The sequence below is a fragment of the Arachis ipaensis genome, chromosome B4 (genome assembly GCF_059453495.1).
Source record: "Arachis ipaensis isolate K30076 ecotype BB chromosome B4, ASM5945349v1, whole genome shotgun sequence".
NCBI lineage: Eukaryota > Viridiplantae > Streptophyta > Magnoliopsida > Fabales > Fabaceae > Arachis > Arachis ipaensis.
Genome location: NC_142439.1, coordinates 98,567,162 through 98,594,513, shown reverse-complemented (window position 1 = coordinate 98,594,513; position 27,352 = coordinate 98,567,162). Strand labels below are relative to the sequence as shown.

Below are 27,352 nucleotides of genomic sequence, written 5' to 3'. Positions count from 1 at the left end.
TGGGCCTACAGGACCTCTAGGGCCAATAGAAAAGTATCAGATGAACATATAATAGAATATCATGCCACAAGGCTTAACTCTTTATTTTTATACTCTTCTCCTCTATTATCTTTGTTATATTACTCTTTTCTCATTATCATCATTCAATATCATTCTCATTATTCATCATCACTTTCACATTCTTATGCAGTACTTCTTTCTTTCTCTATTCAATCATACTATACAAACTTTATATCTTTCACTTTCACAATATCTTGGCTCAAACCATTTCTCTTTATCATATTACTCTTTTCACTTTGTTTTTTTACTCTGCTTTGATTACTCTTTTCTCTGTATCTCTTTACTTTTCTCTGGTTACTCTGTTATCTGTGTTTTCTTTACTCTGCTCTGATTTCTCTGCTTAACGTATGTATTTAAAGCTTATGTAAATTTCGGTATGAATAGTTAGCCTGTCCCAAGTATAGGTTCATTAAGTCTATACTGAAACAGTTTAACTTTTTATATAATACCTAACCCTAGTCGCAACTCAAGGACTAACTATGTTGCCCTAGTTTTTCACTAGTCTCTGTTTGTTTTTCTGTTATTAAAACTTTACAGAATTTTCTTTGGTTTTTATCTTTTCTTTAACTTTTTATCTTTTCTTTATCTTTGCCTTACTATCATGTTATTACCACTCCCTAAGTGTTTTATGAAGGTAATTATGAGATTCTGCACTTAAAGTTGTCTTTCTAAAGCTTTTATAGAAAACTGCCTTTTTCGCATTATTTTATTATTTTTATTAAAATATTATTTTTAATTAAATATTATTATTTAATATTTTATTATTATTTATTATTTTAATACTAAATTTTCGAAAATTAACTTACCTTTTACTTTTAACCTTTAAAATTCATCTTTTACCACCCGTAACTTTTAATATTTCTACTTTTACCACCTTAACTTTCAGAAATTACCATATAACCCCTTAAACATAAAAAATTTTACTTCCTTGCCCTTTCTAAGATCTAAAAGGTGTTCTTCAATGTTCTTCACCACACTCAAAGTGTTCTTCGTGTTCTTCGTATATTCTTCAAATTCTTTCTCTGTTTTTACCCGTTTTTCAGTCTTTTCAGCAACCGATTTTTACCAAAATTCAAAATAAATTTTCAGCCACTAAAACCTCATCTTTTCTACATGATTTTAACACAAATTGAACCTCAATTTAAGCTCTAGGTTTCGTTTTCCAGCAGCCACAAGAACACACATTCATAGCTTGAATTTCATCAAATTTCATCAAATTTTTACCAAAGTTTCAACAAGAATTATTCATACAAACAATCAATTTCAAGCACAGCCAAACCATATCATAATAACACAACTCAAACACAATCAATCAAGATTAAATTCGTCAATCCCTACCTGGTTTTGCTGCTCCTAATTCAGTTAGACTTTCAGGTGGTCCTTTAGCACTTTTTCCTCCTAAATCACGTCAAAAATAACTTTAAATCCAAAAACTCTCAACTGACCAAATCTCACTCAGTATGTTAGGAATAGATATCTCACCTTAGACTTGCTGAAAATTCATGTTTCTTGGCCCTCAAGTCAAGTTAAGCATGATTCCTAAGGAAGAACATCAAGAAAACACATGTTTTGCATGGTTTTCCTTGAAAACCGAATTGAAATGGGAGGGAGACAGCCATCTCACCTTATTTTTATCCTTGATAAGTTACATGGTTATGTAGAGGAAGAAGAGAGGTTCATTTTGGTGAAATCGGAGTTTTGATTTGAGTTTTAGTTCAGAAGAAATCAAGCTTTGAAGATTAAGTGTTCATGAAAATTTCTCTCTTTTCTTTCTTGTTATTTTCAGCCAAAATGATGAAATGAGACAGCCTTGGAGGTCTTGGGGGGTGTAAGGTGAGTTGTGATTGGTTGGCTTGGAGGTGGATTAAAATAATATTAAAATATCTCAGGTGTACAACTACTAAAACTAGATGTATCGGAACACTTGTAAAAACATCTCTAAAAATTATTTTCTGAGCTACTAGCATAAATGACACTAGTAAAATATTTATTATGAGAATAAAACATGTATAATGAGGCCTTAGCATTGCTAAAGTCATCAGAGAGTGCTGGTGCTAAGCTGCACCAGTAAACCGTAAACCTGGTTAAACCAATTTCCTGTTTTTAACTAAAATAGACCAGGTAACCTTATAATATCATTCAATCATCTTCTAATACTAATATAATACTAATATTATACTATTATCTCTCTTCTATCATGAATCGAGTCCGGTTCGTTAAACTGAGACTATTTACGAAAAACCGAATCAAAACTCCTAACCGATACGGTTCAAAAACTAGGTTCTTTGTGACCGCGTTATCGAGCTTGCCTTAACTAAGGTCCTGAGTTAAAGATAATATAATGACAATGAGGATTGAGATGCTTGATGATACAGAAGAGGTATTCCCTTTACTGATCTTTCGGAGAAATCTGTGTCTTTAGAAATGATCTCGCGTACTCGAAAATTAGGGTTGTTACACACTTCACGTACCTTTGAATCTGGATATCATCAACCAACACTAATTGATCTTTCAATGCTCGAAACCAAACCAACTTGATGAAACTTCCCCTGCAGTCTGCCTTCATAGGTGCAACACCAAACTGATCCAAGCATTCAGCCTCTAAAGCCTCATAACTGCTCAGTGTTGGTCCCGTAACTGGCAAACCATTTGTTGGAAGACCAAGAATTAACGCCACATCCTCCAGTGTCATGGCACACTCACCAACCGGAAAGTGAAACGTGTGGGTCTCAGGGCGCCATCTCTCGACCAGAGCATTAACCAATGCCGACTGACATTGGACAACTCTAATCTGTGAAACATGATAAAAGCCTGTGTCTCGTAAATACCCCTCCACTATTGGATTGTACCGATCCGGCGGCATGTAGTGGTCACATTGCAACATTCGAGAACCCTAAACACAAACATAATATTAAATAATTAACAAACTAAATTTATCAACTCAAACTTTCATTACCAAATAACCAGTAAAACATATCCACAACCACAACCAATAAAAATAACTATTAAATAAATAACTATTATATTATATACTAATACTCAAGTAACTATTCAATTATGTTCTAACAACATACATAATAAATCAATCATTAATTCTTTATTAAATATTTATGTTATACTTATAACAAAAATAGTTAATTTAATAATTTTTAAATCATAATATTTATTTTAGTATCCTACGAACGTTTAATCATAAATAAATATTATTACTACAAAAAAATTATTTATTACTAACAATTAATACTAATTAAATAATTTATTATCATTATCATTATCACACGTTGATCTATTAGTGCCGTATTCTAATAAAAATAATTAAACCATCAGTAACAGTTATTATTATTATTATTATTATTATTATTATTATTATTATTATTATTATTATTATTATTATTATAAATTCGGTAATATTATTTTATTTATCATATCTCCATTTTTAATAACAGTATTATTATTATTATTATCATTATTTTAATTATCTTACTAATAACAATAATTAATTTATTATATTATCATAATGTACTATAATCCTTCCGTCTAAATAATATTATTACACTAATCTCCTAATTTCTGCATTATAATCTAACATTACTACTAATCCCTAAAATTATTTTAATCAGATTAAAATATTCAAACACTATTACTACACTAATTTCTAACATTATCATCATAATAAATTATTAATCTCTAACATAATAATAATTATTATTTTAATTAAAATAAAAATTTTTAAAATAAAATAAAAACTTACATAGTTATGATGATCAAGATAATTAGCAATGTGGAGCTCCGGACGATTAACATCTTTTATTCTTCTTCTTCTTCTAGGCATTGTCAAGGAGTGCTCCAATTTTTTTTACATTAAAGCTTTATGAATAGAGGGCCATGGAAGAAGCTGGTGGGGTTGGAGGAGAAGAGAGTTTGGTGTTGCTGAAAGTGAAAGAGAATGGGGAGGGGGCGTTCAGCAATCACCAAAATGTTGCTACAATTTGGTGGGGGACACTTGCATGCGTGACACCTGACTGGGGGCACAAATCGGACGGTCCGATTTGTTTACCCTCCCAGTCCCGAAAACGGACCGTCCGATTACCGTGATGAAATCGGTCCGTCCGATTTCTTCATCGCAGCCGTCACAACTGCGTGAAGCACCATGGACGCCCATAACCTTATTATACACCAACTCCTCCCCAATATGTAAAATAAAAAAGTGTAGTTTTACTCAATCCAAATTAATCAATTTTTTTCAATAACATAAGGAATTTTGAACTTGTTTGAGTGTAATTAAATTATTAATTTTTTAATGTATTTGACAAATTTTTAATAATAAAAATAAAAATTTATATTTTTGTTAAAATATATTATTTTTTATATAATAAATAAATAAAATAATATTTTTATATAAAATATTTAAACATAAAATTATTTTTATTTTTTTTAAAAAATAACTCAGAAAATTTTTTTCTTCAAAATTCACCCACACATGACATGACACAACTGACACCATTCCTTCTTTCTTCCAATAAAAAAACATCATTTTATTTTCTCTGCCTGTACAAATCAAATCAAATCAAATTGGGATATAAATATCTCACGCGGGCCAAGAAATCAGCAATACATTACATACCCCACGTGTTGGATTCTACAATTAATTATTGCTGAATATTTTAGTAGCATGAACTATGAAGTATGAAGTACTTTAATTCAATTCAATTCATGGCGAATTTCCCAAATATATAAAGTCTGAAATAGGGGGAACCACTCACTCCGCCGTATATTCCCCTAACTCATTTCCCACTATTCCTCCACAAACAGGTACCGTTTTTCTCCCTTTCTAATTGTTTGTTTATTTATTTTGCAGTTTTCAATCATGTTATTCAGCTGTTTTATTTTACGTTGTTAGTGAGATATCGCTTGAAAAAATATTGCATTGCTTGAGAGTTCTAGTTAATGTTTCGAATATTCCTAGAAACATGCATTTCCTTTTGGTTCAGTCATTGTGTTTTTGTTGGAGTGTCTGTCAATGCCTCAAGTAGTTTTGGTGCGTGTTCTGAATTTTTTTTTTCTCCTAATTTTATTGGTTAAGCTGCTGAGTGCTAAGTAGAAACTAAGAATTTGTCGACTTTTCTGGGTTAGAGCTACAAAGTTACAAAGCTACAAAGCTACAATCTTTGAGGATAATGGCAGGTTGTTCTTCGAATTTTGGGGTGGCACATCCGGTTAGTGTAAGGAGAGAATCCGTTTTGATGAAACTGGTAAGTCAAGATTCAAGTTTGGACAGGTTGAGTTTCAGGAGGGTTTTGAAAGAATCTGCATTTCCAATCATTTGTCTTAACAAGTGCAATAGATCTCTACGGAAGAAAAAAACATTTTTCATAATGAGTATGTCACAGTTGCCACCTGAATCACAATCCGATGTAACTACAATAAAGGTTTCGAAAGGGGGAGGCGAGAGTGTCATGGATAATGACCATAAATTTGGGGACTCTTTAACTAATAGAGATGATAATAACAGAGTTGTGATTGATAGTAGTGGTGGTAACGGGAGCTTTGGAGGCGGTGGAGCTGGAGATGGAAGTGGTGGTGGTGGCGGTAGTGATGATGATGGAGGTAACAAAGAAGAAGATGAGTTTGGGCCAATATTGAAATACGAGGAGGTAATGAGAGAGACACAGGCTCGTGGGGCTACCCTTCCTTCGGATATGTTGGAGGCTGCTAAGACTGTGGGAATCCGCAAGGTGCTTCTTCTTAGATATTTGGACATGCAGGTAAAGTTTCCAATATCCATGCTTTTCTTTCCCTTTTATTTCATGGTAGCAATTATCTAATGGATTGTCAAATCTTGAGTAAGACAGGATTAAAAGTCGCTTGGACCTTAGACCTTAATGTTGTTGTTCCATTGATACTTGAACTGCAGGGATCTTTCTGGCCTTTGGGATTTGCCATGAAATATTGGTCTGCACTTCGCAATCGAATGCTGGCTGATCCGTCGTTTCTTTTCAAAATTGGCTCAGAGGTTGGTAGGGTTTATCTCTTAATAACCATAATTTATATTTTGCATGTTTCAGTTCCTTGACTAAAGTTATTGAATTATCTAACTCTTCTACAATGTATAACTTTTAGTGATCAATGTTTAGAATTATCATATAATAACCTGCTATGATTTATTGAGGAACTAGCTCATGCTTTACTCGTTCTTTGTCTGCTCAACTTACCTAGTCAATAAGGTATTTATATGCTAAAGCAATGAGCTATATCCCTCGAATAGAGATTGTGACTAGTAGTACATAATAATTACGCTTGCCGTCTGCTTTATGTGAAATTTTTGTGTTCTTTGCCACTCAATAGATTTTTGACTTGTAAAAATGCTTATTTCAAATTTAAACTTTACTCTCTTGTGATATGCAGATTGTCATTGATTCTTGTTGTGCTACTTTTGCCGAAGTTCAAAAGAGAGGTGACGACTTTTGGTCTGAATTTGAGTTGTATGTCGCGGATCTTTTGGTTGGTTTGGTTGTCAACATTGCTTTGGTAGGTATGTTGGCACCCTATGCCAGAATCGGGAAACCATCAGTATCTAGTGGATTCCTTGGAAGACTACAGAAAGCCTATGCCTCTTTGCCTAGCAGGTTACACATCATGCCATTAAATGACCTATTTTCATGTCATTATCTTTTGTGTACGTTTCTTACGTGTTGAGATATCAACAGGTCTCTATCTACAAAAGACATTGTAGTAATGCTTTCCATGTCTTATATTGTGTCTTCTTAATGTGAAGAAGTTTCCATCTAAGAATTCACGCCATTGAATGGCTTCCTTTCATATCGATAACTTTTTATATAGGTTTCTTTTGTGTTGAGTATCAATTGTTGCCCATCTAAAAAAGACAAATGGAAATAATATTATATGAACTGCTTGTATCTTTACCGCATGAATTTTGTCTAACCTTTTCTGCTCTCTTTACACAGTGTATTTGAAGCTGAAAGGCCAGGATGTAGGTTTTCCGTACAGCAAAGACTCGGAACATACTTCTTCAAGGTGAGGACGAGTCATGTCGTTGGTCCATTTATTATTGAAGTTTCATTTCAGTTAATTTTTAAGCATGTTTCTAATTTCAGGGCATAATGTATGGAGCCGTTGGATTTGGATGTGGCATTATAGGCCAAGGCATTGCCAATATGATCATGACTGCAAAACGGTATGGTTTTGTTCTCTTTAGAATTCATTTTTAGATGACCTGTGTGGCAATAGGAACAAATGTTACTTTCCCTGTTCTGACCCCGCCTTGATCAATCACTTCTACCCCTGGCCTCAATAGAAAAGTTCTGTAAGGATTTTGTAATTATGTATATGACATTTGGGCTTCTAATAACGAATGTTTTTGTCATAAATAAAAGATTCAACTGGAAATCATTATTTTCTTGTTTTTGTTTTTTTCTTCTTTGCAATAATTGAGCATGTAAAGGTTTGAACATTTATTTGAAATCTGTTATTATCTTTCTAAGATTAATGGCGTAAATATGATTTTAAAGTTGGCTGATTGTCCTAAGTTCTATGATATATTTGATCCACTATTCATCCATTTAAAACTCTACAATATATAAATTATAAACCAAAAATCATTGGAGAGATTAAGGATACTCACTTGAAATGAGAAGTTATAGTGGATTTTTGAGCAGGTGGCACCATAAGGTTTATTAATGAAAAAAATCTAGGTTTGCAGTGTATGAATCCTTCTTTAGTGAAAAATTTCTGACCTGCTATTATGATATATCAGGAACATAAAGAAATCAGAGGATCATGTACCTGTGCCACCTCTTGTGAAGAGTGCAGCTCTTTGGGGTATGCAAGTGTTCATTGTTTAAAATTGGTTCATGTTTTCTAGCTTTTCTTCACTATGCTGCTAGAAAATATCTCTGTTTTTGTTGTGCTAGTATGACTATTTTCAGTTTCAGTGCCAATGAGTTCGTTTATGAGACCAAATTTGATACCCTTGACTTTCCATACTGATATTGCTAGACAATAAAATTTACCCATGTTTGGCAAACTAGAAGGATTTGTTATTTAAATTAAATGTTTTCATATGAATGGTAGAAACATGATTTAGTGAGCGATTAGTAATATTATTTGGACAGCTTATTTACCATAGTTGTTTAGAAACTTGTATTTCATCTCTTTGGAACAGCCGTTTTATATTGGTTCAATTATGTGCAATCTAGTCGGTTTCTTTTCCAAGATTCTGTTTTTCTTTAAATAGCTTCTATTTTGATCATTGCTTATTAGTAGATAATATACTAATATTGACTTGTATTCTATTCTGTTCTATTCCTGTATGTAATGAACTTGATTCTTGTCTTCATCAACATTTAGGTGTCTTCCTCGGTTTGTCTTCTAACACCCGATACCAGATCATTAATGGACTTGAACGCTTGGTTGAAGCGTCACCGGTGGCGAAACAAGTCCCCGCAGTTGCCATGACTTTCACCGTTGGCGTGCGTTTCGCCAACAATGTGTATGGTGGTATGCAGTTTGTTGACTGGGCTAGGTGGAGTGGGGTGCAGTAACTGCTTTATCTTGTTTTAATGTAGCTTGAAGATGTTATGTTTCTAGTAAAATGGAATCATCAATGAAAACCATACATTGCTGATTTCCATCACAGGTTCATTGATTGTCCCATGATGACCAAAGGGGTTTTCTTGTGCTAGTGCCTGGTCTAAGGTTGCATGATTTGAGTTTGATATTGGAAAGTGGTTTTCCTTGTGGGATTATTATAAAGTATTTAGGCAATAATTCAAAAGCATGAGCTGCTATTTTCTTGTAAGCTACCTTACTTTAGCATTATTCTAGTTAAAGCATTTCACATTCTTCTCTCCTTTGGAGGGTTCCATTTATTGTATGTGTCTATCTATCTGTCTATATATATGCACTGATAGTATTAACAAATAATAAAAAAAAGCACTTTATGCGTAGCTTTGATCATGCACACTTACGTCGATATGTAAAAATTAAAATGTACTTAGTATGCATTAATTGGAGGGAGGAAATGAACCAACTTAGATTGATTTAGTGGTTAGTTTACTAATTCAATTAAGTAAGTATTGAAAATTTGAATCTTATCTTATATATACAGTAATTTATTGACCTATAATAAATTTTTAAATAAAATTTAAATTTATAACAAATAAATCTTTATTGGACTAAAAAAATTAAAAGGAGAAATCACAATATAGAATATATCATAATAATCATGGGAAACAATAGAGTTTATTTGAAATGTGAAACAAATGATCATATTAAAATTATGTTGTAAGTTTTGATAGTGGAAAAGTTTGTACTTTTATTTTTTTGATATCTCTTAAGTGAACTTCTTAACATAATTGATCGAATAATTTTTATTATTTAATTTTTTTTTGAATAAGTATCAATGTAATAACCGACTAAATTTGGAGGCTACCACTCATTACATAACCAATTTATAGATGGATATAACTCTCTCATTTTCTAAATTTTTTTTATTCATCTTTATTTATTTATTTACTTATTTATTTGTTTATCTATTTCATCTATTTGATCATTTACAATCTTTTAATATAACTTTTCACTATGAATATTTTTCTTGTTTCTTTCTTTTCAATCCAACAAGTTAAGTTTAGGGACTATTATTATTATGCGCAACTTGTCCTATTGAAAAATATTACAGATCAAATTTAAGGGCTGTGATTCATTTAGCTATAACTTGACTCAATTATACCTATAAATTAAAATTTGAATAAAATAAATAAAACGTGCTAAATCAAAGGTAAGTGTTTTTTCCTTTTAACGAACCTTTTGGTATACGATCAAATATCGTTTAATAGTACATCTAATTGTGTAGTGCTATATCAATAAAATAATTATATTTTATATTGATTATGTAAATGATCATTAAAAAAAAATAGATATGATTAATTGATTGTGTAAAATATTTTACACTATAAATATATCAAAATAAACTATAAATAAATATCGAATTTATTTTATTTATTTAAAAAATTTCCGATCATGTAATATATAAGTCATGTACTATTGTCACAAAAAAGAGATATAGTCATGTACTATATCAGGATATCCATAAAAATAATTAAATAAAATGTTAAATTAAATATTAATATAAAAAAGTTAATAAAACCTACATGCACGGACCGTACCACGACCCATGCACATGCCCAGCCAGCCCACCTTTCACAATTCATACACACATGCTCTCTTTCTCTTACACTCTCATCTCTGCTGTCTCACATCCATTCCCTTCAACTCAAACCCTTCCTTCAAGAAACCTCATTGCACCACCCACCATGACCATCGACTTCCTCCGTCGATTCTTCCTCCCTTGTTTCTTCCCATCATCCACCGCAAACACAACCACCTCCACCACCACCAAAACCCCTGCCACCCCCAAAACACCCTTCTCTTCCGCCACTTCAACCAAGAAACGCTTCAGCACCTCCTCCCTCCGCCACCGCCCTCCCACCACCACAACAGCAACCTCTCCTTCGTCCTCCACAACCTCCTCCTCCACCTCCTCCAGAGCCGCAGCCACCGTGGCACCACCTCGCCCCTCCAAATCCATGGTGATAGGCACCATCTTCGGCAACCGCGGCGGCCACGTCTGGTTCTGCGTCCAACACGACCGCCTCTCTACAAAACCCTCCCTCCTCCTCGAATTCCCCATCTCCACCAACGACCTCGTTCGCGAAATGCGTAACGGCCTTCTCCGCATCGCACTCGAATGCAATCCCCACCGCCCAGACCTCGCCAGGTGTCCCCTCCGCTCCGTTCCGGTCTGGACCGTATTCTGCAATGGCCGAAAAAGCGGGTTCGCGGCACGACGCCGCGCCGGGGAGCGCGTCCGGTCTGTTCTCAAGACCATGCGGTGCGTATCTGTCGGGGCGGGCGTCATACCAGCAGGATTCGGGTCGGGTCAACATTCGGGTAAAGGCTCGAGATCGGAGGAGCTTATGTATATGAGGGCGAACTTTGAGCACGTGGTTGGGAGCGCCGACTCCGAGTCGTTTCATCTCATTAACCCGGACGAGGGACCGGGTCAGGAACTCAGTGTGTTCTTGCTCCGATCCGGACTCGGTCTGGATCGTTGAGCTAACTCGGTACGGTAGTGCCGGTTCTTGGATTCAGCAGAAAAAAAGAAAGAGAATTTTTTTCTCCGCTTTCTGGGGTGTAATTTATATAATTTGGAGTTCTTTTCCAGTACAGAGTTTCAGTAAGAAAAATTTTCTTCTTTTTCTTTCGGGATATAGAATTGAAAAGAAAACTATTGGTTTTCTTGACTTTTTGAGTGTGTTGGTTATTTTCCATTTTGCTGGATTTTTTTTAGATGAGTTGGACTTGTACTCTGTAGTGTGATTAGTGAGATCTGGGTGTTGTATATTTTTCTTTTTTTTTGTTGTTTTTTATTTTTTTATTTTTTGGGATAGAGGGTTAGAGTATGCTGGGTTATAATTGTGGTGTTGTTGCCCATGTGATTTGTTGATGGGTTTTTCTAGGATAAATCTCAGTTGGTTATATTGTATTGTATATATTCTTTCAAAATTGTCTATACTCCATAGACTTTAGCAATGTGTATAAAAGATTTGAACGAAGAACGGAAGAAGAGCATGGAATCTCTTGCAATTTCCAATTTCCAACTTTTGTTGCCTCTCAAAATTTTGTAATTGAATAACTTACCACTTTTGATTCATTCAGATTTCTTTTGGATTACTTAAAGTCAGCGGTTTTTGTGATTTGTTCCTATTAATTAGTTATCACTAATATTTTTAATAGTATAAAATTATATCTAATAGTGTGAAATTTATTATTTTTTTAATTAATTAAGTGTTGACAAAATTTTAATAAAAATGTTGATTTTTAAGACTGTCTCTTATTTACTTATGTAAGTCTATGATCTGAAATTCTGTAATTGTAATTGAATACGTTATCCTATTTATTCAGATTTCTTTTCAATTATTTATGCAAACTTTTTCATTTTCGGTAGTTGGTATCTCAGTAAAATATTATCCGTTTTTTTTTCTCTTTCGGATTTTGGACTATTTGGTTACAATAACGTGAATAAACTATAGTTGCTGGCCATGATAAACTTTTAAAAATAACTTCTTGCCAATTGTTTTGAAGACAAGGTGAATTTTATAGTAACTTACAAGCCTCCAGTGGCATAATTTTCTAAATAAGTGGTCTAATAGTCTATGAAAGAATATTATATCTACTATTTTTGTATACATATTTTTGTATATTTTTTATCTTTTGTTAAAAATGATTAATAAAAAATTTATATTTCATGTTATAAAAGCCATAAAAAATAGTACAAGCATTATTTTTTTTATCTTTATACTATTTTGTATAAGATAATGAAAACCAGAATCCAACTAGTGTTATTTGGACTTAGCATTTTTAGTGCATCCTCTACACTAGGCAATCATACAAAAAAAGTGGGGATTCTTGACCAAAAAAGACGTGGATTCTACACAACACAGTTTCTAAAGGTGAGTTTTAGCATAAGCCTTTGGGAAAGAGGCTAACTAGGAGCCTTGTCCTTTTTGGGTTCGTGGCAGCTGGAGATTAGGACGCGTGTTTACCTTCATGAATAAGTTTTGTTTGAATGTGTAACTTGACTCCACTCGGGATGTATTCTGTAAGGCTGCGTTTGTTTTTAAAAACATGATAGGACAAGACACTGAAAATATGATAGAATAAGACATTGATGGATAAAGATATAAAATTTTGTATTTTTATATTTTATTTGATGATAAACTAGAACAAATTATGAAAATTCAATTTATTCTCATTTTTTTGTAGTCCAAAAATTTGAGATAAAAAATATAACAATAAAAAATATAATTATGAAAAATTAACAAGAATAATGAAAGAAAAAATAAAAAATAAGTTATGTCTCTTGTTAGTGTCTTTGTGTCCTTTCTGTTAGGATGGACACAAAATACACTAATTCAGTGTCTCTGGACACATTAACACATTGTCTCTGTCCATATCTCATCTGCCAAATACGATTTTGTGTCTCAGTGTCCTTGTCTCAATGTCCTGTCTCTGTAAACAAACGCAGCCTAAATACCCGCTTTTGTGTTGTAAAGTATTCAAATAAATTTTGAAATTTTTATATATGTTTAATATCTTTGGACTTGGGATTGTTATGTACAGGTTTTTATAGATTTTTAAGAAAATGATAAATAGGTTTTTGATTTTTTATATGTATTTAAATTTTTTAGAATTTAAAAATATATTTAAATTTTTGACTTTTTAAAATTTAAATATATTGATTTTTCATGTTCATTTGAGTTTGTCAGACTTAATAGAAAAATCAAATATGATTCTCGTTATATTAACCTGATTAATACGGATGTATATGTGAAAAAAATTTTAAAATAAGACAAATTAGACTCAGAATTGATATGTCCAAATTAAAAAAAAAGTGAAAAATTCAAACATATTTTTAAATTTTCAAGAATTTAAATATACGCAAACTAAAAAATCAAGGATTAATTTGTTATTTTTTTAAAATTTTTTATTTACACGTTCAAGTGCTATATGAAGCCTTTTGGAATATCGTAATTTGAGATACGAAAATGTTTGGTAACTGTTACGGATCCGACCCACGGATCCCGCATACCCGGTTACCCGGGGACAACCCGTCTCGACCCAAAGGCCCAGAACCAGCCCTTCAAAGCTCCTAACCAACTTTCGAATTCAAATATCTCTCTTATCTTAATCAAACAAGATAAGATAAGATAACGGCCATCACCTATAAAAGGAGGACCCAAGTCCCTTCAGGTATCATTCATTCCTGACACCTCATACCTCTCAGATCCATTCTGACTCGAGCGTCGGAGTGTCTTTGCAGGTACCACCCCCCATCGCTCCAGTCAAGCAATCCGGTTCCAGCCCTGCCTGCGGGTTCCCGATCCACCCTTCAATCCGTACCGGAGACATCTCGTACATTGGCGCCGTCTGTGGGGAACCTGCGCCAGCTGGGCCCGATGGGGGACGTCCTGGAGGAAACCCCCTCAAGCCAGGATGACTCTCAACCGATTAACCCAACCCCCGAGCACCGAGAGGTCACAAACCAAGCGAGAATAGCGAGTACTGTCCAAAACGCGAACGACCACGACGTCACGAATCGACGACATCCTGAGAAAGCCAGGGACAAAGCGGCACAGATCATCCAGGATCTCTGCCTCCGGGTTCAGGAACTCGAAGGCAAGATAACCAATAAAGAAAAACACAACAACGAACATGGAAGCCATGCAACCTCCAGATCAAGGTCTCGCCGCGGTAGGTCGCCAACCCGACGACACGACAGAAGAGACGGTCGCAGCTCCTCACGCGACCACAGACACGAGAAATCGCCAGAACGGCGATACAACAAGAAACATAACCGCAGCGCTTCTCAAGATCTGAGTTATCAACACTACTCAGACGAAGATCGGAGGGACCGAAACACCAAACGCACGAGAAACGACCATATAATAATGGGAGCTACACCCTTTACAGAAAGAATCCTAAGAGCAAAACTCCCCAAAGGCTTCGACAAACCTACCGATATGAAGTACGATGGAACTAAGGATCCCCAAGAACATCTAACGGCTTTTGAAGCCATAATGAACCTAGAAGGAGCGACCGTCGCGGTCCGATGCAGAGCCTTCCCGGTAACCCTCGCCGGGCCAGCGATCAAATGGTTCAACGCCCTCCCAAACGGATCCATAGCCAGTTTCCACGATATTACACGAAAGTTCATGGCCCAGTTCACTACTAGGATCACTAAAGCCAAACACCCCATCAGCTTACTAGGGGTCACACAAAAACAAGAGGAATCCACAAGAAAATACCTCGACCGCTTCAACGACGAATGCCTAACGGTCGACGGACTCACGGATTCCGTCGCAAGCCTTTGCCTAACCAATGGGCTAATGAACGAAGATTTTCGCAAACACCTCACCACCAGACCGGTATGGACCATGCATGAGATCCAGAACGTCGCCAAAGACTACATCAACGACGAAGAAGTCAGCCAGGTCGTCGCGGCCAACAAGCGGCAGCACGGCAACACCCAACGCGGCAATTCGGCTTCTCACCATAACCCAACACCTAAAGAGAATCAACGGGACCACCCCAGGCCGACCAGCCGACCACCGAGAATAGGCAAATTCTCTAATTACACGCCCCTGACATCACCAATTACCGAGATATACCACCAAATAGCAGATCGAGGCATCATTCCGAAAGCCCGACAACTCAAAGAAAGGACAGGAGGCAACAAAACCCTCTATTGCGAATACCACCGAGGTTACGGTCACAAAACACAAGATTATTTTGACCTTAAAGACGCCCTTGAACAAGCCATACGAGACGGCAAACTCCCAGAATTTGCCAAAATCATCAGAGAACCGAGACGCGCGGAGAGAGACAGGTCGCCGGAGAGAGAAGGACGTAACCCGAGAACCTAAAAGCAACCCCCCAGGGAAAGCCCAGAGGAAGATCCGACCATCATAGTAAACGTCATCACAGGCAAGGACGTATCGAGCAAGTCAAAACTAACAATGAAGAAAGACCTCAAGGTAATGGCTGTAAGGAACCAAGCCCCAATCTCCGCGGCCGACAATACGATAACGTTCTTACCAGAGGACTGCCAACACGGCACCTCAGCCGAGGATGCCCCTTTCGTTATCTCAGCCAGAATCGGAACAGGACTCGTACGAAGGATACTGGTAGACACCAGGGCAGACTCAAACATCCTTTTTCGAGGAGCCTTCGATAAACTCGGACTCCACAACGACAACCTCCAAACACACCGCCACGGCGTCACGGGACTCGGAGACAACTTTCTCAAACCAGACGGCTCAATCACACTTCCCATCACCATAGGAACGAGCAGCCAGAAGAAGACAATCCTATCTGAATTCGTAGTCCTAAAAGACTCCACAGCCTATAACGTGATCCTCGGAAGGAAAGCAATCAATGACTTCTCCGCAGTCATCTTTACCAAATACCTCCTTATGAAATTCAGAACCGACGACGGCTCCGTCGATACCATCCACGGGGACCGAGAAGTCGCAGCCGAATGCGACAACACCAGCCTAGCCCTAAGGAAGAAATCCCGAGATGCGGCCGGAGTATTCCTAGCTGACCTGGATGCCCGACAAGATGGCCAACCCAGGCCAGAGCCAGAAGGAGATATGGAAAAACTACAAATAGGGCCAACCAAAGATGAATACACCTTTATTAATAGGAACCTCCCATATGACCTCAAAGAGGAACTCTCTCAACTCCTGAAACAAAATAGAGACCTGTTTGCATTCACACCAGCCGACATGCCGGGAATAATCCCCGACCTAATGTCCCACCGTCTAGCCGTGGACCCCAAAGCTAACCCAGTAGCACAAAGAAGAAGAAAAATGTCATCAGACCGAGCCACCGAAGTCAAAAAACAAGTTAAAGCCCTACTCGAGGCCAACTTCATCCGGGAACTCCCCTACACGACCTGGCTAGCCAACGTCGTACTAGTGAAAAAATCTAACGGGAAATGGCGAATGTGCATTGACTACACGGACCTCAACAAAGCTTGTCCGAAGGACGCCTTCCCCCTACCAAACATCGACGGATTGGTAGACGCTGCATCTGGTCACCGATACCTCAGCTTCATGGACGCATATTCCGGATACAACCAGGTTCCGATGCACCGACCTGACGAAGAGAAAACAGCGTTCATCACCCCGGACGGGACGTACTGCTACACAGTAATGCCCTTCGGCTTGAAAAATGCTGGAGCAACCTATCAAAGACTTGTTAACAAGATATTTCGAGACCTGTCCGGTAACAAATTAGAAGTCTACATAGACGACATGCTCGCCAAGACCGAATCCGGCGAACAACTAACCGACGACCTCAAGGTCATAATGAACACCCTACGAAAGCACCAAATGCGACTCAACCCGGCAAAATGTGCCTTCGGAATGGAGGCTGGGAAGTTCCTCGGCTTCATGATTACGCAACGCGGAGTTGAAGCAAACCTAGAGAAATGTCGCGCCGTCCTCGAGATGACAAGCCCCAAAAACCTTAAAGACATCCAAAAGCTTACCGGCCGACTGACGGCGTTATCGCGCTTTCTCGGGGCATCGGCTCAAAAAGCGACCCCTTTCTTCAAACTAATGAAAAAAGGAGCCCCTTTCAAATGGGAGACGGAATGTGAAGAAGCATTCCAACACTTCAAGAGGGTCCTAGTGGAACCACCAATCCTCGCCAAACCCCAAACAGGGGAAACACTTTACTTATACCTCTCCATAACGGAAGAGGCACTCGCAGCAGCACTTGTCCGTGAAAACGAGAAAAAGGAACAAAAACCCGTATACTTCATAAGCAAATTCCTACAAGATGCGGAAGCTCGCTACTCACGCTTAGAAAAGCTAGCTTTCACACTCCTTACAGCCTCCCGACGCCTACGACAATACTTCCAAGCTCATCCCATGACGGTTCGAACCGACCAGGCGGTCAAGCAGGTGTTGCAGAAACCCGACCTAGCGGGAAGAATGCTAGTGTGGTCCATCGAACTATCTCAATTTCAGATCAAATTCGAACCCCGAAATGCGATCAAAGCACAAGCTATGGCCGACTTCATCGCCGAGATGACTCCGGGAAAGCTCACCCCCGAATCATGGAAACTACATGTCGACGGCTCATCAAACTCCACCTACGGAGGCGCCGGAGTCATACTCGAAAACCAAGATGGGATCACGATCGAACAGTCGGTACGATACGAATTTCCAGTATCAAATAACCAAGCAGAATACGAGGCCCTCTTGGCAGGCCTATCCTTAGCCCGGGAAGTCGGAGCAAAGGTCCTAGAAGTAAATACCGATTCACATGTAGTCAGTTCCCAAATTAACGGAGACTACCAGACACGAGATCCCCTACTCCAACAATACCTCGCCAAGGTAAACAAACTAAAAGAAGGATTCGAACACGTCACCATACAGCACGTCCCTAGGGAACGAAATGCCAGAGCAGACCTACTCTCCAAGCTAGCCAGTACCAAACCCGGACACGGTAACAAATCGTTAATCCAGGAAGTCGTTAAGACACCCTCCGTGTCAACAACAACCAACGCTCACCTGACAATCTCAAACCAGGGATCTTGGACCTACCCTATCCTGCAATACCTCCTCGAAGGAACACTGCCACCAGACCCCAAAGAGGAAAAACGAATAAAAAGGGAAGCAGCCAACTATACCATTGTCGCAGGACAGCTATACAAACGCGGATTCTCGCAACCCCTGCTCAAATGCATCGAACCCGAGAACACGGAGTACATACTCCGTGAAATCCACGAAGGCTGCTGCGGTCACCACGTCGGAGGCAAAACTTTAGCCCAAAAAGTCATCAGAGCAGGCTACTTCTGGCCCACGGTTATCCGGGATTCCATACAAATAGTTAAAAACTGCGACAAATGCCAAAGGCACGCCAATATCCACCAAGCCGCGCCGCACCAGCTCAGCACCATATCGGCAGAGCGGCCGTTCGGCACTTGGGGCATCGACCTCGTCGGACCCTTCCCTACGGCACCCGGCCAGCTTGGATACCTCATCGTCGCCATAGACTACTACACTAAATGGATCGAAGCCGAACCCCTGTCCTCCATAACGGCAACCCAATGCCGAAAATTCCTCTGGCGTCAGATCATCACCCGATTCGGGATCCCCGAGATCGTTATCTCGGACAACGGAACCCAATTTACCGACAAAAAATTCAGAGAATTTTTAGAGGGGCTACGTGTATCTCACCGTTTCAGCTCGGTAGAACACCCCCAGACAAACGGACAGGTGGAATCCGCAAACAAAATAATCGTCAAAGGACTTAAAAAGCGGCTCGACGAAGCCAAAGGACAATGAGCCGACGAACTCGGGTCGGTTCTATGGTCATACCGAACCACACCTCATACGACAACGGGAGAAACACCTTTCCGACTAACATACGGTGTTGAGGCGGTCATCCCGGTAGAGATCGGAGACCCAAGCCCCAGGAAAACGGTCGGAGGTAACGACGAGGAAGTAGAACGAGACCTCATTGACGAAACAAGAAGCATAACCCATCTCAGGGAGCTAGCCCTAAAGCAAAGAATCAGCCTGAGATACAATCACGGAGTCATCCGGCGAGAATTTGCGGCCGACGACCTCGTCTTACGACGAAACGATATCGGTCCCCCGACCCCAGGGGAAGGGAAGCTCACCCCCAACTGGGAAGGACCATATAGAATCAAGGCTGTAATCGGAAAAGGAGCGTACAAACTCGAACGGCTCAACGGCGACGAAGTCCCGAGAACATGGAACGCCGCCAACTTGCGACGATACTACGCCTAGACCAACCTACAAAGGTCGCACCCTTGTCCTCATTTCTGTTTTTGTACTTCTCCTACCAGTTTACAAATTCTAAGGTTTTATTTCTCATCTAAGTTTTAAACTCGGGTACTCTTTCCCGCCACCAACGGAGGGTTTTAACGAGGCCCAACCATCAATAAAAATTCCATTAAAACAGCTATTTCTATTTTCCTAAGTGTCCCAAATACGGAACAAAAACACGGCCGCAACTGGGGGACTGATCACCCCCCAGGCCCAAACACGCGGATATCCACAAAAGAACCCGACCAAACGACGGTCCGAGGAAACAAACGAAATACACACGGAATAGCCTAAAACGGAATATATGATAGGCCCGGACGGCCCAAAACCAACGTAACAACGGAACATACAAAAGGCCCGAACTGCCAATAAGCACTATTAAAACGAAAATAAAAGTGTTCCAAAGTCAAAATACACGGCCCTTGGCCATCCGAAAATATCCAAAACACAGTTCAAAGAAAAATCCAAAGAGATAAAGGTAAAAGCTACTCAAGGTCAACGATCTGGCCATCACGAACAGTCTTGAAGGCCCCCATCACGGACATATCCACACCAGGAGCTAGCACTGAAGCTTGAGCCCTCATCGTTTCCTCGGTAGCCGCAATCGCATCCTTCGCATCAGCTAGCAACTCCGTCTTCTCCCTCTTCAAGGCAGCAACCTCGGCCTTTAGAGCCTCCGACTCGGCGAGAAGCATGGCAGCCTGAGAACCCACATCGGAAGCCCGCTGCCGCTCATCTGCCAACTGAGAGAGAAGCGAAGTTTCAACCTCGGCAAGTCAAAGAATCTCTGCCCCGGCCTCCTCAGAAGACTTCACAGCCCTCTCCCTCGCAGCTTCGGCAGCCTTAAGTTCCCCCTTCAACTTGGCTACCTCAGCATGAGAATGACGAAGTTTCTTATCTAGCAAACCAACCTGAGCCATCACAGGCTCAGCCTTCCGAACAACAACGGCAGACCGGAGGAGAGCACGATACACCGACTTGGCCTGGAATGAAACATCGCAGCCATAAAAAATGGCTCCGTTCCAGGCATCAAGTGTTGATCAATAAACCCCGGGGTATCGAAGCGTCGATCCATCACGCTGGCCACAAGACCCTCATCCTCAAAAGTCTCACTGCTCGGGTCCTCAGGCCTCTTTCTCTTCCGAGAAGCCTCAGCAGCCGTCACCACGACGACTTCAGGAGAGTTCGCAGGGCCAGGAGAAACTTGAGCGTCGGCCCGCGCACCCGAGGAAATCACCTCCTAAGAAACCGGCTGAGAGTCCACGGCAGGATTAGAAACAGGAGTAGCCGGGGACGACGACCCCTCCTCCTGGGCCATCACCGCCTTCAGACGCGCCAAGGATGTCAAGCCACCAGCCATCTCAACTGCAAGGAAATAAGAAACAAAAATCCCAAGTTACGAAAACGGGAAACAAAACATAAAAACCAAAAAAAAAAAAAAAAGAACGGACACACACGACACACACCAACATACGACCGGCAAGCAACTGGATCACCCATCACATCCCGAGGATTAAGAGGACGCTCCCCAAATAACTGCCACAGAACAAAAGCGATATCCCGCTCCTCCGAGGACAAGAACTCCTTCGAAACCCGAGTAAACACGGACGGACCAGCCTTAAAGTTCCAGTAAGTGGGGAACCGACGTTCACCCTCCAGCGTCAACCAAAAAGGGTGATGCCCCCTCGCGGGACGAACTTTAAAGTAACCACTCTTAAAACCATGGAAGAAGTCTTCATACAAACCAAAAACCCGACGGTGGGGCTGAGCTCGGAAAGATACATACCCCTTCTTATGCTTCCCCTCCTTAGTCAGAAGAGTACACAAGAAAAGGAAAAGAAAAATATTTACTGAGGCAGGTAGCTCTAAAAAATCACAAACAAGTTCAAAAGACCGTATCGCCGCCCAGCTGTTCGGATGTAGCTGGGACGGCGCCACGGAGCACCGATTCAACAACTGCTGAACAAACGGAGAAAAGGGAAGCCGAACACCAAGCCGGGTAAACATCGCCTCATACACCCACATCCAATCCGGCACTGTCGGGGAGTCGAGATTGGTATAGCAAACCCTCTCGTCAACCCCAGGGAGGGCAAGCTCGTAGTGGCGTTCGGCATCGCCACCCCCACAAACAGCCCCTTCATCACGGAGCCGTTGGAGGTCCGCCTCCGTCATCCGCAACGGTGTCCCCCAAACATCACTGGTGACCCAAGAAAAAAGGTCAGGGACACCCCCGCCGGGGCCACCGGAGCCCTCACACCCTCCGTCCGTCGGCGAGCCATACCTAAAATATCGACGAGCACCACCGTCAGCCAAACCTCACGGCAGAAAACGACGGCGGGTAAAAAACCAAAAACAAACACCGCCACCGCACACCACCAATTATACGGTGGCACTCGCCCCAGCCCTTTTCTAAAAAACCCAACAGAACTATCTAACCACCATACAAACACCACAAAACTACTCTAAAACTAAACTTAGCAAAAACAAAAACAAAATACTGCAGAAAACAAAGCAGAAGAAGCAAAAAGAAACAAGAGAAATGCTAACCTGACAAATCAAAGGAAGAAAACCCGAAGGAAAGATGCCGCAGAAGAAGACCAACCGAAACCACAGAAAGCAAAAATGGAGAATGGGAAATGCTCTGGTTGGAAAAAGAAGCAATAGAGAAGTAAAAGCAGAACGAGGGAACTGAAGGAGGAAAACCAAAACGGTTTTTGAAAAAAGCAAAACGACGAAAATACCCTTAGAAAGCAAAGCAAACGCAAGGGCAAAAAAGAAAAAGTGCAGCTTGCAATAAATACCTCCTCGAAAGAAGGTAACGCCTCGAAGAACGCAACAGACGCGACTGATACGGAAGAGTCACGTCAGACCTAAACGATCAGACGAATCTTCCACGATACGAAAATCGATGCACCGACCTCATCTCAAAGAAATCAGACGGGCACCCGAGAAAAAATCGAGCCCATAACAAACGTCTCCTAGCGACAGACCGACCTCGCTCACTCTCCCGCTGCGGGGGCAACTGTTACGGATCCGACCCACAGATCCCGCATACCCGGTTACCCGGGGACAACCCGTCTCGACCCGAAGGCCCAGAACCGGCCCTTCAAAGCTCCTAACCAACTTTCGAATTCAAATATCTCTCTTATCTTAATCAAACAAGATAAGATAAGATAACGGCCATCACCTATAAAAGGAGGACCCAAGTCCCTTCAGGTATCATTCATTCCTGACACCTCATACCTCTCAGATCCATTCTGACTCGAGCGTCGGAGTGTCTTTGCAGGTACCACCCCCCATCGCTCCAGTCAAGAAATCCGGTTCCAGCCCTGCCCGCGGGTTCCCGATCCACCCTTCAATCCGTACCGGAGACATCTCGTACAGTAACCAAAGAAAATCAGTCAAAAACAGTCATAACTTGCCTTATTTAGCATTTATTAATTGTTATGATAATTAATTAATGCTAAATAAGGCAAGTTTTAGCTTTTTTTTGTCTACCTAGCATTACCTTTTAAGATAAAGGGTTTTATTATTAGTAAGCCTGGAATGTGGGATAATTAAAGCACATATTTTATAAATAAGCATTTTTAATGAAAGGTTAAGTACGATTTTGGTTTTCAAAGTATAGGTTAAAAATTTTTTTGTCCCCAATCTTTTTTTACATATAAAATTGTCCCTAAAATTTAACTTAATTTTAAAATCGTCTTTATTTTAAGAACCAAAATCATACAGAATTGATGACAGAAGTGGAGACAGAAGTGAATCGTGGACAACTTCTTCTTTTTCTTTCCTTCTCCCTTTTTCTTCTTCCCTTCTCCTTTCGAAATAGTAGAAACACTCTATTTCTCTTATTTTTTTTATTTTATATTTTTTTGTTATAGATAATTTGGTCTAAAATTTTAATATTTAAGTGAAAATGACAATTTTAAAACTTAGTTTTAAATTTTAGGAATGATTTTGTATATAAAAAACAATTAGAAACGAAAAAAATTTTAAACATATACTTTAGGAACCAAAATCGTACTTAATCCTAGAGAAGAACTAGTTCATTCTAAGCCTCATCTTTTTGGGGGATTTTAATCTTTAATATGTTATGGTGCTGCTAACTCATTGAAGTCATTAACTAAAGCCAACTAAAGTCTCTTTTTTTTCGTGTGATTCAAGTATTTCCTTCTTATTTTTCTTAATAATAAATTAATAATATATTTGTTTTACCTAACTATTTAATTCTAAACCAATCAATCAATGGATCATAGCAAAAACGAAAAAAAAGAACAAAATACAACACCAACATTGAGAAGAGAAGTAAAAGAGGAAGAGAAAAGTAAAGAAAATGATCAATGTTAATAGAAAAAGAAAAAGGAGAGACTGAATGCCATAAGTGATGATGGTGGAAGAAGAAAAAATAGAACTTTATCTAAGAGGTAAACATAACAGGAAAACTTCAAAAGTAGAGACTATAGAAGCAGTGAAAATAGAGTAAGACTAATGTTTTACAGGCCTTCATCCCCACTATTTTGGTTTGGACTTTGTAACGCGCCAACAAAATACTCTTCTAAATTCAGCTTTCTTCTTAAACGTGATTTGCCTGTAGAAATGCGATTCCGGCGATATTAAGAGTTTTTTCGGTAATTCTGCACAAATGCAACCTTCTTATTCGAAGAACATAAACGAGATAGAAGATGGGAGTAGAATTGTAAATTCGTGCTATTTCACGAGTTAACTCACGATTCTAACTACTTTGCGACTAACAATATCAAATTAAAAGTTGTCCGGTCAAAAATTCAATTCAACAAGAATTTAGAATAATATTATAATGCAGTGCTTAAACTTATACATAGACTCTCTCTTTTTGAAATGTTTTCGTGTCATTTCGAAAAATAATATAATCCAACTACGTACAGAATTAACATTTTTTTTTAGTAAATTTCAGCTAACATTTAATTAAATCTATTTAGCTAATATGTGTTCTAATGACACAAATTAAGATTATTGTTAATAAAAATTTTTAAACTTTTTATTTTAATAAATGCACAACAGTTGCATTAAAAATAGAGTTAAGTATGATTTTGGTCCCCAACGTAGAGGCCGAAAATCGATTTCGTCCCTGACTTTTTTTTCACTACAAAATGATCCCCAAAGTTTCAGTTTATTTTAAAATCGTCTTTCGGACGAAAATACCCTTCTTCCTTCACCCCCAAAATCAACCAAACTCAGCAGAAGCAAGCAGAACAGAAGCCTAACCCCAGAACCCACCACCACCACCACCACCACCACCACCACCATTATCATCATGCTCATCATCATCATCATCATCATCAGAACTTCCCCCAAAATCAACCAGAAGCCCAAGCTGAATCATAACCCACCACCACCACCACCACCATTATCATCATGGTCATCATCATCATCATCAGAAGAAGAACTATCAACAAAATTGAAAATCAGAAGAACCATCAACCATCAGAAAATCAAAACTCAAAAAATCAGAACAATCAAAACTCAGAACCATCAACAAAATTCAAAACTAAAAATCTAGTTCACAGAAGAAGCGACGGGCGGTGAGGGTCGTGGAGCAGCGGCAAGGACGCGGGTAGCAGTGTGAGCGGCGAGGAGCAGGAGAGGCGGCGACGACAGCGAAGAGCAGCGGCGGTGGCCCCTAGCTTTCTACCTTCCGATCTCTCTCTTCTCCCTTAGCTTTCTCTTCTCTTGCTCTCTGTTTCCCCTTCCGATCACAGGCGGCGGTGCGATGGTGCAGCGATGCGATGGTGCAGTCTTCCCTCCCCTCTTCCTCGGATTCTCTTTCTTCTCCCCACTCTTCTCTTTCTCGCTCCCCCTCCCCCGATTCTCTTTTTCCCTCTTCTGATGCCTTTCTTTCTTTTTTTATTTTATTTTATAATTTTTTAATTAAGGGTAATTTGGTAATAAAAAAAATAAAATTGATAAAAAGGACGATTTTAAAACAAACTGAAAATTTGGGGACCATTTTATAGCGAAAAAAAGGTCGGGGACGAAATCGATTTTCGGCCTCTACGTCGGGACCAAAATCATACTTAACTCTTAAGAATAAAATTTTTGCACATCTTTTTGAAAATAAAATATTATTTTAGTTTCTAACATTTAGGTTAATATCTAATTTCGTTGTTAATATTTAAAACAACCTATTTTTATCTCAAAATTTTATTTTGTCCTTTTTGATTAACATTAAATTTAAAATAAAAATACATTTTTTTTATTGTTATTTTTTTTTATTATTTTGTCACTTTCGCTCTTAAATTACTACAATAGTGATTATGACCACTATAATCACAATGTTTGCTGTTATCTAATTTTAATGAAAAAAAAATATTTAAAACAAAATTTTAATTTTGACCAAATAACTAAAATCGTACGAAATAAAAAGTTTGGGATAAAAAAAATATGGTGTTTTAAACGCTACAGGGATGAAATTCATTTATAATTTTTACTCACTTATTCTTTTTATAATTTAGGGGAGCCGATTAATAAAAAATTATGGGGTCCCTTCGTTTCATTAATTGTGATAGAATATGCCAATCTGATAAATAGCTATGGAAAGACTAGTCATGCAAGGTAGAATCAATGCAAATTCATATAATAATAATAATAGAAGACAATATTTATATGATCACATCTTCTTATAAAAATGGTATTGTGAATTTTTAGATGTTAAATATATTTAGTTAAAATTAAATTATTTAATAATTTATAATATTATGAGAAAAGGATAAATAATTTTTGATCTTTTGATTTATAGAGATTTAAATTTTGGAAGATTTAAAAATATATTTAAGTTTCTGACCTTTTTAAAACTTAGACCTATTGATCTCTCATGTTCATTTGTGTATGTCAGATTTAATGAAAAAATCAAACGTAACTCCCGTTGTACTGACCTAATTGATGCGGATGCACATGAGAAGGTTTTTAAAATTGGACAAATTAGATTCAGGGATTGATATGTCCAGATTTTTAAGAGGTTAAAAACTTAAATGTATTTTAAAATCTTCAAAGACTTAAATGTCTGCAGACCAAAAAGTTAGAGATCAATTTGTCATTTTTTCTAATATTATTTTTATGTGAAGAGGTCAGAAATTTAAATATATTTTAAAATTCTTAAAGACTTAAATATTTACAAACCAAAAAGTTAAGAATTGATTTATTCTTTAATATTATTTTTATGTGAAGATGTTATTATAAAAGTATCCACCAATAATAAAGCTTATTATTTCTCCTCAAAATCCTTGCATGAAACTTCATGAACCCATTGAGTGAAATTTCATCTGCCGGCCCATTTGCCAAAAAAACGCGGTCATTTTTACAATGTTCAGTTTTTAACATGCTTATGCAACATATAACACTTTATGGGTGATCAAAATCGAATTAAACAAAACACCTACCACGCATTAACTTATGTCAGAAAGTACAGGCTAAATTGTGAGCCTGGTTCAGTGCGGCTTAGGCTAAAATTCACCGTTTCTAAAAAGTAATAATATAGAAACAATCTTTTTTGGTGTACCAATGGTTAGAATGATTGCATTGATGACCACGATTCGGTTTCTGATTCGAGGAACATGCAATTTCTAAGAATCCTTATTGCGTAGTTAGGCTGGGCCATGTCCTTGCAATTAGCTAGGAATCGGACCACTTTGGCCACCTGTAATTTTTTTTGCTGGAACTGGAAACTTTTATAGCCATCATCGATGCAGCATGAATTTGCACAGCTAGGACACTTGCCTCAATTAGCTTCTATAATCTATGATATTTAATTATGTAATCTTATCCACCTATTCTATATCCATTAAATAGCAATTAAAAAGAAGAGAGGG

At 38.5% G+C, this 27,352-nt stretch overlaps 3 protein-coding genes across 4 annotated transcripts; all 3 read left to right on the top strand.

Moving 5' to 3' along the window:
- The first annotated feature begins 4,556 nt into the window (after positions 1 to 4,556).
- On the top strand, positions 4,557 to 8,948 carry LCD1 (reticulata-like protein, putative (DUF3411)). 2 transcript variants are annotated; one of them, XM_016342912.3, is made up of 8 exons: positions 4,557 to 4,872; positions 5,144 to 5,825; positions 5,975 to 6,073; positions 6,466 to 6,686; positions 7,026 to 7,095; positions 7,176 to 7,255; positions 7,835 to 7,899; positions 8,428 to 8,948. In XM_016342912.3, the coding sequence occupies exons 2-8, from the start codon at positions 5,238 to 5,240 to the stop codon at positions 8,619 to 8,621; spliced, it is 1,317 nt and encodes a 438-aa protein (XP_016198398.1). In that variant the 5' UTR covers positions 4,557 to 4,872; positions 5,144 to 5,237; the 3' UTR covers positions 8,622 to 8,948. The 2 variants fall into 2 exon arrangements, with proteins under 2 accessions (XP_016198398.1, XP_016198399.1); XM_016342913.3 differs by having other exon boundaries at positions 4,734 to 4,872; positions 5,194 to 5,825.
- Positions 8,949 to 10,229: 1,281 nt separating this feature from the next.
- On the top strand, positions 10,230 to 11,638 carry LOC107637836 (MIZU-KUSSEI-like protein (Protein of unknown function, DUF617)). The gene has a single exon (XM_016341123.3). The coding sequence runs from the start codon at positions 10,230 to 10,232 to the stop codon at positions 11,190 to 11,192; it is 963 nt and encodes a 320-aa protein (XP_016196609.2). The 3' UTR covers positions 11,193 to 11,638.
- A 5,431-nt stretch (positions 11,639 to 17,069) lies between these two features.
- On the top strand, positions 17,070 to 19,469 carry LOC148568517 (uncharacterized). The gene is made up of 2 exons (XM_088484715.1): positions 17,070 to 18,468; positions 19,111 to 19,469. The coding sequence occupies exons 1-2, from the start codon at positions 17,070 to 17,072 to the stop codon at positions 19,467 to 19,469; spliced, it is 1,758 nt and encodes a 585-aa protein (XP_088340841.1).
- Positions 19,470 to 27,352: the final 7,883 nt, after the last annotated feature.